We start from the raw sequence: 15,087 nt of genomic DNA on the forward strand, positions 1-15,087 counted from the left end.
ATACAAATGATATAATGCACTAAAATAGAATCCATAAAAAAAATATAATACACATACAAATGATGGGTTCTTGCTCAAAATCAATTGCACAAACAAGAAATTGAAACAAATTGACTTCTAACTCCAATGTAACTACACCCATCAATTGCAGAGTAGGTGCCACATACCTGCTTGTTGCAAAAAATGAAATATATGAGAAATAAAGAGATAAAGCAATAAAATCATAGCAATAAACACAAGCTCCCAATGTGGAATAAAACTACTAGTAAGACTGTTTAGCTGTCATACACTATAACACAAATGATATGAACAATATATTACAAATACACTAAGCTCATATATTAAAAAATATACTAATCTGATTTTCATTTCCTCTGCAACAGATCATATAAAGTACCAGAACACAATCATTTCAAGCAAACCTGATTTGTTACCTACTCCACATGGTATTCCTGCAAAAGAAATTACTTCCATTCCAATTAATTAATGCTCTCATGCATTTATCCAGCAAAACAAAATTTTCAAAAGTATCGCCATGTTGGCTAAAGCATCAACTAGAGAATAATTAAAAAGTAAGACCGTGAGCCATCAAAACTGAAAAATTTATCAAGATGCAGGGTGTCCCAATTTGGCTATCAAATCGACATATAGAGGCATATAGCATATACGTATGTTATATTAAGTTTTCCAACACAGACAACATTGTTGGTTTTCATACCTTTGTATATGTGTGGTGATTTGATTAATACTATTGTCTTTGAAGTGAATAAAAAACTGGAAAGAAAATGATAGTGAACCAACTTCTCATAGAGATCCTATAAAATTAAGAGATAGCTCTTTTTCACTTAAATTGATAGTTCTTTTTGAGAAAAGAAAAATTGATAGTTCTTAACTAGCCATATCTTCCATTTTACCACTAGTTTCAAAATTTCAAGAAACAAAGAAAGGAGGACAAGAAGAAAAATAGAAACACAAGTATACTCTTTTAGGTAAGTTATTAGGATCCTTCTAGTCTCCAAAAAGTCAACAATCTATCTAAGATATGACGTAAATAGTCATGGACTCAGTAAATAGAATGCAGTGTGACAATGAATATTCTCGACATCACTTGGCCAAACAGGCAAACACATGTGATTCCCTTTAAAATAATAGGGTGAAGACTTGAACAAAGCAACAGCACCAACTAGGATTGAAGATACTAAAACAACCTTAAAAGAACTTAGTGAATTGAGATATAACCTCCCCAAAGCAAAAATTGCTTTCCATTTGCAGAACACGACAGACAATTAGAGCACCAATGTCACGCCCAACAAATGCAATTTTTGGCTTTCTAGTTTTCAGGCACTTGTATGATTTCTTTAACCCAAAACCAATGTTGGATCCATTTTCTCTTGTTTGTGAACCGCAGTGGTTCTTTTTTATGTCATCTATTATACTAATCCGAAGGAATGGAGGAGAACTCTCGGCTGGAAGAAAAATAAAATTTTCAGAGCAACCCTACGTTTCCATTTCGTGTAGAATCAAAATCCCCAAAAATGGAAACCAAAATTTGGAAGCTTACCTATGTTTATCCCTCTCCTTGAGGAGATTTAGGCTAGGGTTCCACCCTTTGTACTGAAGAGACGAGCTGGAGAGGAGGCCAAGGGAGAAACGCACTAAGGAAACCGAAAACAAGTGATGATTGGCATACCTTTTCTTCTCAGAGCCTCGTTTGGTAGTAGATGAGCAAGGTTTGTTTGAGGTTGCAACCCTAGATCTTCTCCTAGTCCGGTCCCAACAGCTGATGAACCCTGCATTCAACCACAAAATAAAAAATAAGACAAGCTAGATAGAGGAGCAGAGTGCAAGAGAGAGAAGAGCAGAGCGTGAGAGAGAGAGAGGAGCAGAGCACTGGAGCAGAGTGCGAGAGACAGAGAGAGAGAGAGAGAGAGAGAGAGAGAGAGAGAGAGAGAGAGAGATTACGCCATTCTCGTATCTGCAGTTTAGCAACTGCCGTATATGATGTCCTGTTGCTGCACATTTCTTTTGGGCAAGACCAACTCGACGCAAATGGTAACTTTTGACAGCGCTTCAATTAGTCCCCGATAAGCATCTAGTTGCCAAGCGAATTCTTCTAACTCTTGCCACGGTTTCTATTTCTCCAGAATCAAAAGTGTGGCAAATGGCCATATATGTTGTAGTGAGTGCCTAAATCCCTCTCCTCCTGTATTCCCTTTTTGCCCGTTTTCCATCTCCCTCCATGTTCTCTCTGCTTAATCCCTCAACTCCATCGACACCAAGACCTCTTGCCCACCAGGAGGACCTCCGGTGGAAATAGCTGGCAAAGAAACACTGGTTAGCACAAGGAGATAGAAATTCTAAATTCTATCACGCTTGTGTAAATGAAAGAAAGAAGAAGAATTGTATAAAGGCATTGGAGGATGGGGAGGGCAAGACACTAACGGGTCAAGAAGACGTATCTAACGGATTCAGGCAGTACTTCTCTCAGATCTACACCAGCTCCAAACCGACAAAAATGAGTATTGACCACGGCCTTAATGGAATCCAGCCAAGGATAACCCCTAAAATGCAAGCACGAATGGACAGCCTTTTTCTAAGGCAGACATAGTGAAGGCTTTGAAACAAATGTCACCTTTTAAATCCCCCGGTCCAGATGGTTTCAGTGTGGGCTTTTACAAAGACAATTGGGATATTGTGGGCAACGAGGTAAGCTTTACGGTCTTGGACTACATGAGATCCGAGCGCATGGAAAAGGGGCTGAATCATACTTACATTGCTTTGGTGCCAAAGGTACACTCCCCTACATCCTTGCATCATTTTAGACCTATTAGCTTGTGTAACGTGATTTATAAATTAATTTCTAAAGTCCTAGCTAATAAATTTAAAGGAGTGTTGTCTAATATAATCTCTTGGAACCAAAGCTCCTTTATTCCAGGAGACTAATATCGAACAATATAATGGTCGCATATGAACTGCTCCACTCCATGAAATCCAAACAAAAGGGGAAGGTGGGGAGTATGGCTATTAAAACTCGATATATCGAAAGCCTACGACCGGGTGGAATGAGATTTTTTGGAAGCCATGTTAATCAAGCTGGGTTTTTTCAGCAACATGGACTGGTATGTTGATAGGCTGTGTGAAGTCTGTAAGTTACTCGGTTTTAGTCAATTGAAGACCAGGGGAGGAGATTATACCAACGAGGGGGCTGAGACAAGGGGATCCCCTTTCCCCCTATCTCTTCCTTCTCTATGCTGAGGGCCTTTCTTCCCTCTTACAAGTATCCGAAGCAAATGGTGCTATCCAAGGGGTAGCTGTACACAGGGGGTTTAAGGATAAACCACCTCTTATTCGCTGATGATTTTGTAATATGGTGCAGGGAAAAAGTATAGGAGTGGGCTAGATTTATGGATTGGCTTCTTCTTTATGAGAAAGCGTCAGGCCAAACCCTCAATAAACAGAAAACTTCCATTTTCTTTAGCACGAATACAAATGCTGATGCAAAAGCCTATATACTCCAAGTGGCTGCAGGGGTTTCTTTTTTATGACTACAATAAATACCTGGGCTTGCCTACCTTTGTGGGGAGGTCAAAATTTAATACTTTCCGTAGCCTCAAGGAGAAGATATGGAAGAAGATCCATAGCTGGAAGACTGGTTTCCTCTCAACGGCTAGTAAAGAGGTCCTCATTAAAGTGTCTTACAAGCAATCCTGATGTATACCATGAGCATTTTCAAACTCCCAAGGAAGCTACTAAAAGATATTGAAATGGTGGTCTCAAAATTCTGGTGGTACCATAACAAGGAGGGGAGAGGAGTTCATTGGCAGAGTTGGGAGAAATTGGGTTTCTCAAAAGAAAGTGGGGTTTGGGCTTCCATGATATGAGTTGTTTTAATCGAGCCCTGCTAGCAAAACAAATATGGAGATTCATTAAACATCCATCTTCTTTAGTGGCCCAGCTATTCAAAGCAAAGTATTTCAGAAATTCCCAGTTAATGGATGCACAACTTAGATCTAGATCCTCTTATATTTGGCAAGGTCTGTTTTCAGTTCTAGACCTAGCCAGGAAAGGATTGGTGTGGCGCGTGGGAAATGGAAGTTCTATTCGAATTTGGAAGGACAAATGGATCCTAAAAGTCAATACATTTCATATTCAAACCATTCTCAATAGCATCCCAGCCAAGTCAACAGTAGATAGCATAATTGATGCAACAAATCGTAGCTGGAAGAAAGAGTTAATTAAAGACATCTTCGTACCTGAAGAAGCAGAACTCATTTGCAATCTTCCAATTAGCCTACGGGGTATGGGGGATACAATGATATGTGGCTTCTCAAAAAAATGGTCATTCTCGGTCAAAAGTGCCTATTTTGCAGACTTGGAGACAAAACATAAAAAACTGGGGGAGTCTTCGGGTGTAAATTAGTCGATTTCTCCTTGGAAGTCTATTTGGAAGCTTGGGGTTGTGGGGAAGGTAAAATTCTTTATTTGGAAAGCAATCTCAAACCTGCTTCCTACTAAGGAAAATCTCTACAAAAAGATGAGTGTCGAGAATCCTCCATGTCCTGTATGCAATAATATTGGAGAAACTGTTTTGCATGGCCTTTGGGAATGTCTGGCAGCGCGGGATGTTTAGGGGGAGAGGGACTCTCAAGTCTCAAAATGGGGCAAGGTTTTTGAAAATTTTGCAGATCTATGGATGGATTTCAGTAGCAAACTTGATGCAGGGGACCTTGAATTGGTCTCAGTAATATGCTACAGGATTTGGCGTAGAAGAAATGACTTGATCTTTAGAAATATTTTCAGTGGACCAAAACAACTCATTAAAGATGTTTGCACTGACATTACAGATTTTTCCATGGCTATTACGGAGCCTAGGAAAGGGCTGGATATAGATTTGTCTCTAGTCGAAGGAAGGGAAGGCCGAGACACAGATTTCTTATGGAAACCTCCATCTTGTGCACAGCTAAATGTCAATTTTGATGCCAGCTTCCTCAAACCAGTACAGAAGATGGGGCTGGGTATTGTTATACGAGACTCAAGGGGAGACCCAATAGTGATGGTAGCTAGCCAAAAAGAATCTGTTAACTCAACATCACTAGCTGAAGGGTACACCTTATTAAGAGCTTTCTCTATATGTGCGGAACTTGGAATAGATGAGGCAGATTTTGAAGGGGATGCAAAGGTGGTCATTGATGCAATCTTAGATCCTTCCCCAGATTTTTCGTGGAATGGGCAACTCTTTGAAGACCTTAAGAAAGGGTTGTCGTCAAAGCCAAACTGTAAACTATCTCAAGTTAGAAGTGCTGAGAACCGGGTAGCTCATGAATTAGCAAAGCTACCTTTGTCTTTAGTTAATGAATCCGTTTAGATGGAGGATGGACCGTCTGTAGTCATACCTCACATTGCTTCGGACAAACGTTATATTGAATGATTTCGGAATGATGGAAGTCTCTTTTCAAAAAAAAAAAAAAAAAAGTGTGAATCAGTATTTATAGTCATAAATATGAATCTTTTAACATTATTAAATGCCCAATAAACATAATATCTAATATCATTATATATATTCTTCTCATACTTTAAACTTGAACATTCAGGCATCTCCTAGCCAATAATTAGTTTATTTTCCTTTTTCATATATATATATATTGAAAAAATCTACTTTTCCCATAAGTTGTTATTGCTCTAGTTAAATACTCGGTAAATTTTTTTTTTTTACTTAATAATTAAGAAAGTAATTTTAAGTGTATTAGTATATTTTTTTATTTTTTAAAAATATTTAAATATATTAAAAAACATGTGAATAGAAAACGTAAAAAAATAAAAAATAAATAAAAAAAAAAGAACTAAGACCAAATAGAGCGGTGTGCCATTCAGGCGATAAAGTAGCCCACTCATATATTTGTTGTAGTGCTTACAACAGTACTATTTGATTATGATCCATTCAGTAAACATCATGACAAACTTACCGTTATACAAAAAGATTTTCTCAGCCCAATAAGTATGTTATCCAACGTGCATGGTCGGTAGCAAAGCAAATATTGTATTATTAATGCTTAATTATGGTTTATGATGTCCGGCCAAAACCTGATATCATCATTCATTATTACCTTACATGTGTCAAAACTTCTACCAGCTTCTTCAAGTGGATCATTTCATTCTACAAGTGTATGGTCTTGATTAATTCGGTGGTTCAATATTATATAATTGTAGCATTTTATTTTATTCTATCGCTATATACGTAAGTCAAAGATATATATCAAAGATGTGACATCATTTAGATATATACAATGTAATTTCTGGATCACGTGAATTCACAAATTCAAAACTCGTGAAATTGGACTCTTACATGATTGGTTAAACCTATGATATTTGATGTTATCCTCCCCTTGAAAAATCTATTTCCTTTCCTAAACTTTGCTTTGATAAAGGAGCCTAAAGCATGAAATTCAATAACCTGAAGAGAAAGTCAAAACCAATTATTCGAGGCAACGTACAGTCTGCATTTCAAAATAACATACATCGATCTAGCCAAAACACCTTTAACGGATATATTCTCCAGTAAGGCTCCCTTTGCAGCTAGCCCACTCATTCCTCCCACTCAACTACTGCCATGTCATCATTTTTTTACTGTTCCTTTTTTTGATTTGGCCAGATAATGTGGTCCTGAATTAACGTTCATTGTCCCTACCTTCTTTTTATTGTCTGGAATGAAGAAATTCTCCTCGTCTCTTCTTCTATCCCTCGTATTTTTAAGTTTAGCATTTAAAAAAAAAAAATTGTAATATACAGCAGTAAAATATACAAATATAATATATTTATTTAAAAAAAATAAAATTTATTATTAAAAAATTAATTTTCTTTTCATATGAATTCTTTATTTATTCACTTTTCTTCAAAATGATTGAGCTGTATTTGCATATTCACGACTGCATCTATCATTTTTTTAAAAAAAAAAATACTTAATCCATAAAGGGTTCTCACAAAAATATACTCACAAGTTGATATAGTTGAATATGATATGTCATATTATAAATTTTCTTTTACTATAAATCAGATTTAACGTATTACATCAAATCATGTTCATTTGTAAAATATTTTCGTAGATTTAGTACTTCTCTTAACACATTATTAAACAAATCAAGAACAGATGCATGACATCGAGGAGGAAAGGCATAGGGAAAAACTGATAAAGATAAACAACATCAAAGCATACACGAATAAAAGAATGAAAAGATGATCATTATACATGCATTGGATCCACACTCAATTCTACGCACCGGAAATTAATGCACTAACAACTTTGTGTACATGATGACAATTATACATTTAGAATCACAAAACGTATCATAATCTGCAATCCCTACCAATTACTGCGTATGAACGATTTCTTTGGCAGAGACACAAATAATGGGGCAAATGCTGCAAACAAAATGTCAAAAACCCCATAATTTTGATGCCTAAAGAATGTTGGAGCTTTTTCTTTTATCATGATATCCTGTGATCTGATCACTCTTCACCCTACAGTAGAAACGGCAAGAGGAACCAATGCACCGCCGCCTGATCCGAAGAAAAACAGGTTCCCCGACTCGGCCGCCATTAATGGTTTTCTGAACCGTGTTGACTGGTTCATAGACTCGCCTATCCTTGGGCCTGCCATCGTCACCAGCCTCAATCCTTCTCTCTTTTCTCTCGTTGTAATCAGCTTCATCTTCGTCTCGCTTACCAAATCCCACATCCGATCGTTCCTTTTTCGATTTGCAAACAGCAACAGTAACCTCTCTTTGCAGTCCTGAAACCTTTGCAAGCTGTTTCGCATCTGAGTCAGGTCGCCGTCACTCAGGTTTTCCGTTCTGTCCCAGAGTTCCGAAACTCGGAGGAAGATTTCTAACTGAACCAACCTGTAATCTTCGCTCACCATTCTCACCACCTCGTAAACCAAATCGTTCCTCTGAAGGTGTAGCGAATCTGGTACCTCGCAGATTCTTTCGGCAAAATCCACAAGAACATCCAACTCCCTCGACAGATCCGAGTCCAAGAACGTCAAGAATCTCTCTTCTTTACTTTTGTCGTTATTCGTGCCTGAAGATGAACAAAAGTAGTAACCCAAAACCTTGGAAACCATCAAGTTTTGCTCCACTAAACCCGCGTACCATCTCACCCACGATGACAATTCCCACATTTCCGCCCCGGAACCGTCTCTAAAAGTCGAAAGATTGAGAAAGTTTCTGCCACCAGAAGAAGGATAGAACGAAAGCTGATCGTTGAGAATGAAGGAGCCCCTGGTGATGATGTTATGAATCGTAAAAAGGCATTTGATGGCAACCGGAGCGCTGTGCGTGTCATGCAGGCGAGCCATGATCGCATCTATGCAGGAGCATGCCGTGAGGCGGGACCCGTTGCCGAGGGTGAGAACAGCGGCGACGCGCTTCTCCGACGGAGGGCTGGACGGGTCGTGGGTGGTGGCGAGGAGGACCGCGACGTTTACAGAGGAGGTGGAGAGAGTTGCTTTGATCAAGGAGGCTTTGTCTTTGAGAATATCTATGAGATTTCTTAGCTTCTTTAGCCCACTCATGGCAGGCCGAAGAAAGATTGCAAGGTGGAGAGGTGGTGGAGGCAAAGGGAAAGATCACAAGAAGACATAACACGATGGAGCCTTTGGATACTTTAATTTTAGTCATGTCACTATTAATAGTTTCAATATAAACGTAAATTGCGTTAAACAGAAGCTATAAAACTTGTTAATACGAGTTGGAGAAATTCATAGTATATAAAATAAATAAAGAAATATATATATATATATGAATACTGTTAATAAAAGTCACATATGTGGACACCGAATAAGCTATTTTACTTTCTTTTTTTTTTCTTTTTTTTTCATATATTTATTTTATATCTTTAAATATATTTTTTTAAATCACAACATCATTTAAAAATACTTCATTAATCACTAAATAAATAATAATAATAATAATAAAAAGAAAAAAAAAAAAGAAAATTAATGGCCACCATCATAGACTTTTGTATGAAGGAATATTAGCATTATCCTATATATATATGTATATAGATAGATATCCATGCCGGCTGCCTCCCATCTTTTACCATAGATTTGTTTGAGCAAGGTTGTCAATTATTCGTGCTAATAGGAATATTATAAAAATGGTGTGAGGTTTGACATCTCCAAACATGTAGATCACTTCAATATAGAAGAAATTAAAAAGGAATATTGTTGTCATAATAGGCACAAATCCTCCGCGTTATAATATTTATATATATAGCTTATTATCTTTTATAAAGAGAAAGCGTTAATGGGCAACGAAGTAACTAGGACACTTTGTTGACCATCTTTTGTTTATAAGAAGTTTGTAATCGTGTTTTCAAAAGACATGGCCAGATAAAATCATCGGAGTCAATCCGACGAATGTTTAAAGCCAAACAATTAATTAAAGATCACTAATTACCAAATAAAGTTATGACAAATCAATAGGATTAGGATTCTCTTAATTTTTTATTTTTTTTCTAAAAACTCAATTAAAAGAAATATGAGACCATATATATTAAGTGATATTGCGGTATTTATTGAACATAGGGCTAGTTTGGTTGTTGGAATATACTGAGATCAATTCAGTTCAATCTAATTTTAAACTAATTCTAATATCTAAATACATAACTTTTAAATTACTAAAGTTATCTCAATTCAAAACCTTCTTACATGTGAGATCCACAATATTTTTTAACTCAACACCTTTTTACATTTGGAACCTATAATATTTTTCAACTTTTCATAAATAATACTTATAAATTTATTTTAATATTCAAACACATATAAACTCATATTAGATAGACTCTTTAAAATTCACTCTATTATCGCAACTCATTATTATTCATAAAGAGGTGAGCTTAGCTCAACCCAAAATCTAAATACAATTTAAATAGTGTTTATAAAAATTGATATGAATATCAATAAATATGAATTATAAGATTTATTTCTTATGTTTATACGTACACAAACGTCATTGACTCATTACCAAGAGGATGTGCCGTTCTTGTGTGGTTGTCTCGAATCAAAAAGCTCGATCGCGAGGCTCGGTTTCGACCAGAGTCCTACCTTGGTATATACACGTCCCCACATTGGGCTACCAAATCCGGAGCCTCGACTTGACTCGATTGGTGCCTGGTGGTTGATGGAGACACGTTTGGCATGAATTTCTCAGGTCATGAGCTTGTTTAATTGCCACACGTAATTGTATTGAAGTCTCTTTACCGACGTGGTGATCATCATGATTTCAAATATTTAATAATTTGACTAAACTCGTCAAACTTTGTAATTAACAGACAATTTCAACAAAGGCAACTTTCCATTTGAGATGTCATTACAATATTAACGTTCGATCGGGGAGTTAAATTTTCAAACAATCTAGAGTTTCCAGAAAAATAAAAATAAAAAATTATATATATAGTTACTTATATATATTTTTTATACACTCTATTAATATAATTGATTGTGTCATTTTTTTAAATATAAAATAATTATTTTAACTAATCACATCAATAAAATACGTAAAAGTGATTTTATATAATAATTCTAAAAAAATAAACCCATACGCAGTTGGAAGGCCAAGCCTAAGGCCTCAAGAGTTAAGGCCAGCTCTTCAAGGTGAGAGCTACAGGGCCAAGTATCCAGCCGATGGATGCATAAAGTATTAAGAAGTCTCACATTACTTAGAAACAAATTCATCATAGGCTTTACAAAGAGTTATCCTACTTATCTTATTATGTCTTTTTAAGAGAAAAATTGATATTTTTACTTGATATCAGAGTAGACTAACCTATAAAAGATGATGAACTACTGCGACCTACCCATAATGATGGTACTGAAAATATCGGCCCACATTTGAGGAAACGTATTGAGAAATCTCACACAACTTAGGAACAAATTCATCATGGACTTTATAAGGAGTTACCCTATACCTCCTATTATGCCTATTAAGAGGAGAAATTGGTATTTTTACTTAAAGAATAATGTGATAAGTAGGTAACACCTGCATCTTATTAAAAAAGTTATTTTATTAGTTTATTCGAAGTAACCAAGGATAGACTTGGATAGTAGTTTGTTCATATATAGTACTAATCACCAAATTCATGGTCCTATAAATAACACTTATAGATAAATGTAAAATATTCATTCAGATATGCATATTAAGATTACTTTTCTGAGGCATTGGATGTCTTCTGGGCACCCCAAGCCGCTATCTTATTTGTTGCAGCTTATCCGTGCTGTTGAAAGTGTGGAACATGTACATCCCCAACAAAGACGATACGTACGTACAAGGTTAATTTGATATATACTGACTTGAAGATTTCTTGATTAACTACTCTTTGCAAGCAGATCAAGACAACAGCAGGAAAACATTTCAAAAAACAGAGCAAAATTTTTATGGTTTTTAATCTGCTAGCTAGAGTCAATCCGAAATCTGTTATTGTCCAAGCAGTTGAGCATTTAACTGTCAAGCATCACAACTAATAGATAGTAAACCCAATTGAATCAATCCTTTCCAAGATGAGGAAATTAATCACACTAGTTAGTAGGCCTGTGCATAAAAGGCCTTGGGCCGATCAGTCCGCAGCAACCGACTAGAGCCCACCCGACAAATGTCAAGTTCTTCGGATCCAGATCTCTTACAGGTTGATAGCAATATTAATCGTTCAAAACAGATAGATCCGATACAGAGTGTTTCATTTTCAAGCTCTTCTCCAAAGTTTCACAAACCCGCCTACCCGTGCACCACGTAATTTGTGGTCATCGTTCCCAATAGAGGTCCTTCTTAATCCTCAAGTTTTTCAATCCAGATCTGTCGGGAACCAGAATTGGAAAACCGAAAGACCCCATCTCGTTTTCTTTGAAAACCATCACAAGCTCTAGGTGCGTGGAAGGGATTGTCGGTCTGCTGCAGCTAAGAGAACCTGCCACGTTGGTGGTGATCAAACTAAGCTACACCGATTTTCTTTGGGCGTTGATGTTGGAGCGAAGAGATGTAAGGGTTTTGCTCAAATCACATGTTTCTAGCTTGCCCCCGATTTACGCATGAGTAAATTACTGGTTCGAAGGCGAAGGGTTTTTTTTTTCTAGTTTTTGAATTTTTGCCTAAGACCATCTTAGATTTTCAGGTTTTGCTTGTTGTTCGGCTTCCGAGAAAATGTAAAAGGTGTATTGTTTGGTTTCCGAGAAAATGTAAAAGGAGAATTGTTTGGTTTCTAAGAAAATGTAAAAGGAGTAGGAAGTAACCGGTATTTTTTCTTGTTCATAGTATTTTTCTCTTTTTTCTTTTAATCTCAACATTCTTGTAGAGATCAATAGAATGGAAATTGTAGATAAAATTTGAAAGTTGAAGCTTTGATCAGCAATGGATATGGATTCGACGAAGATGAAAGAGGGCTGAATTTACAATGTTTTAATTTAAGACTAGAACGGGTCGTACGGGTTCTACCCGATTTCCTTTTTAACGGGTCAGATTGGGTCGGATTGGCACCTTAAATGTAGGCAGTCGGATCGGATCGGTCACAAACCCGCTATTATGGGCTCGGGTTGCAGGCCTTAGGATATAATGAACAAAGAAGAGGGTTCTTCTCACTCGGTTTTCCGTTGCTTTGTTGTTTTCACGCACGTTGTTTGTACACTAAATAACGTTGGAATTACGTGAAAACAAAGCAATGGAAAAATATGAAAAATTAAAGATACTTGATTAATTAAAGTTGAGGAAGAGAAAGGTCAACAAAATGCAGGTACATGACACAGATCAGGTTAAAATACATGGACAGGTAAGAGCCCCGGCCCCTTTCGTCGAAGGAAAGTGAGGGTGTGAAGCAAAGGAAAACGCGTATGGTTATACAAAGGAAACGTGTTGCAGACCCTCTTCATTTCGGCGCGTTTGTGAGGACATGATGACCAACGAAGAAATGGACTAGCTTTAAGTTCCGGTAGGTCGTAGAACCACGGAAAAACTTTGCAAGGAATGTCGACGACTTTTAAAAGGCCGCTCACGTACGTACGTACGGTTGGAACAAATTTCACAAAAAAATTTTAATATATATATAACAATATGCTTAAAATATAATTATATTTTTGATATCATAAACCGACTCATACAAAATTTTTGTGCATTTAGACTTGTACCTAACTAAAAATTATAATTAATTATTATAGTGTATTATGAAATGCCTTAAACTAGCTAGACACTAGCCCATTGAACCATCTGAAAACCAACCGGAATCTCTGTCTAGTTGCCCAAATCGACACCGGCCCTTTGAACTAGCCAGAATCGGTCCGGCTGGTATTACTCCTCCCCATCGGCTGGTTCGGTCGGTTTCCATCTCTTAAAATCTCAACTTAGGTTGGTTCAATTTTTGAAAAAAAAAAAAAAAAATCTATACACCTAATTCTCATACACGTGATGAATTGGGCACTATGATTCAGTCATGTTGCAGGACATTTTTTCAACTGCAAATGACGAATACCAAAGGAAAATCTAGACACCGATGGGTCCGAATTTCTTTGCATTTCTAAGCGCATTTATGACAGTAGAGAGAACAATTCTAGCTCGAGACAAGCCGGACCGACTTCCAAAATTAGCTAAGAAGTAGGCTGTTGGGCTTGGGCTCATTCTCTTGGGCTTGTTGCTAGCCCTCATTGACAATTTCCTTTTTCAAATAGATGATCTCGTGTGCAATATGTTAAACCGGTACTTATTTTAAATACTGGATGAAAATTGATAATTTTATCATTTTATCCAATAAGTATTAAAAAGAGTGGGCAAATACATGGAATCACATTGTTGTCTGGGCACCCTGCCCACCAATGATATTATAAAAATAGTTGTCAATTGCACAAGATCTCATATTTATGCACATATATATGCATAAATCACATGATCTACACAATATGTGCATAAATTGCACGATCTACAGAGATTTGTGTATATCATACCACTATATGATAAATGGAGAATCACGACAAAAATAATACTATATATCATACCACTATCTTACTTGCATTCCACTATATATAATGTAGTATATTTATTAATATTTGATGATAAAAAAATATGTAATAAATGATTATTTAATAATAGTAGATGTGCCTAAGATACAAGTGTGATAGTAGTATTGTGTATATAATTTTTCTATTGAGTAATACTAGATACAATCATAGATTTTTCAAGCGTCACACATTCTTAGTGGGGTTCACTATTAGAAAAACTAATTTTTTCATGTAAATGTTATATTTACTCATTTTAAAAAAATGTGCTGTACTTGTGTATTTTATGATGGCAAATATCATTTCTCTTTTACTTTCATTGAATTTGTATTTTCTAAAAAATATATATACAGGTGGGCAGGTGAAAACCCAATCAAGTTAGCACCTCACCTGCTTTGTCTGAATTTCAATTTTTGCTTTAAGTCCCGTTTGGATATTGACTTGAATTGAGATAAGTTGAGTTCTTTATGAATAATAGTGAGTTGAGATGGTGGAGTAACTTTTATGGAACTCACTTAAAATAAGTTTATATATGTTTAAATGTTAAAATGAATTTAAATATATTTATAGAAAGTTGAAAAAGATTACGAGTCTTACGTGTAAAGAAATGTTAAGTTGAAAAAAAAATTATGGATCCCACGTGTAAAGAAGTTTTGAGTTAAGATTAATTTAATAATTTGAGAATTGAGTATTTAAATATTAGATTTAATTTAAAATTAGACGGAACTAAATTGATGATAATTAAGACTAAACTCCAAATGGGGACTTTAAGCATTCAGCCCGCACTTGAATCTGGCCGGATTGCAGCAGCCCGCTGCCCAACCCTGCCCTAGTCTCAGTGACTTAATAACATAGGTTAAGATTTGTCAATGATATAATAACCAAAAGAGCATTGAGACGAGACAAAAGTTCCCGTTAGGCGTAACGACATTAATGTAGATTCTCGCCTTTTTTTTTTTTTTTGAGAGAGAATGTAGATTCTCTTTGAAGTTTAATTCTTAGTTATAAAACAATCGGGAATTGGGTCTCAATTAAATTTTATTCTACAAGAGACGGTC

At 36.1% G+C, this 15,087-nt stretch overlaps 1 protein-coding gene across 1 annotated transcript; it reads right to left on the reverse strand.

The window, feature by feature from the left end:
• Positions 1–7,207: 7,207 nt before the first annotated feature.
• Positions 7,208–8,700, reverse strand: LOC122295384 (putative clathrin assembly protein At4g40080). Its single transcript, XM_043104394.1, has one exon. It carries the CDS (start codon positions 8,567–8,569, stop codon positions 7,511–7,513), a length of 1,059 nt encoding a protein of 352 aa, XP_042960328.1. The 5' UTR covers positions 8,570–8,700; the 3' UTR covers positions 7,208–7,510.
• Between the last annotated feature and the right edge of the window lie 6,387 nt (positions 8,701–15,087).

The sequence above is a fragment of the Carya illinoinensis genome, chromosome 15, assembly GCF_018687715.1.
Source record: "Carya illinoinensis cultivar Pawnee chromosome 15, C.illinoinensisPawnee_v1, whole genome shotgun sequence".
NCBI lineage: Eukaryota > Viridiplantae > Streptophyta > Magnoliopsida > Fagales > Juglandaceae > Carya > Carya illinoinensis.

What these genes read in the sequence shown, in the direction of transcription:
- LOC122295384 (XM_043104394.1), bottom strand. Translation starts at nt 8,569, where the DNA reads ATGAGTGGGCTAAAGAAGCTAAGAAATCTCATAGATATTCTCAAAGAC.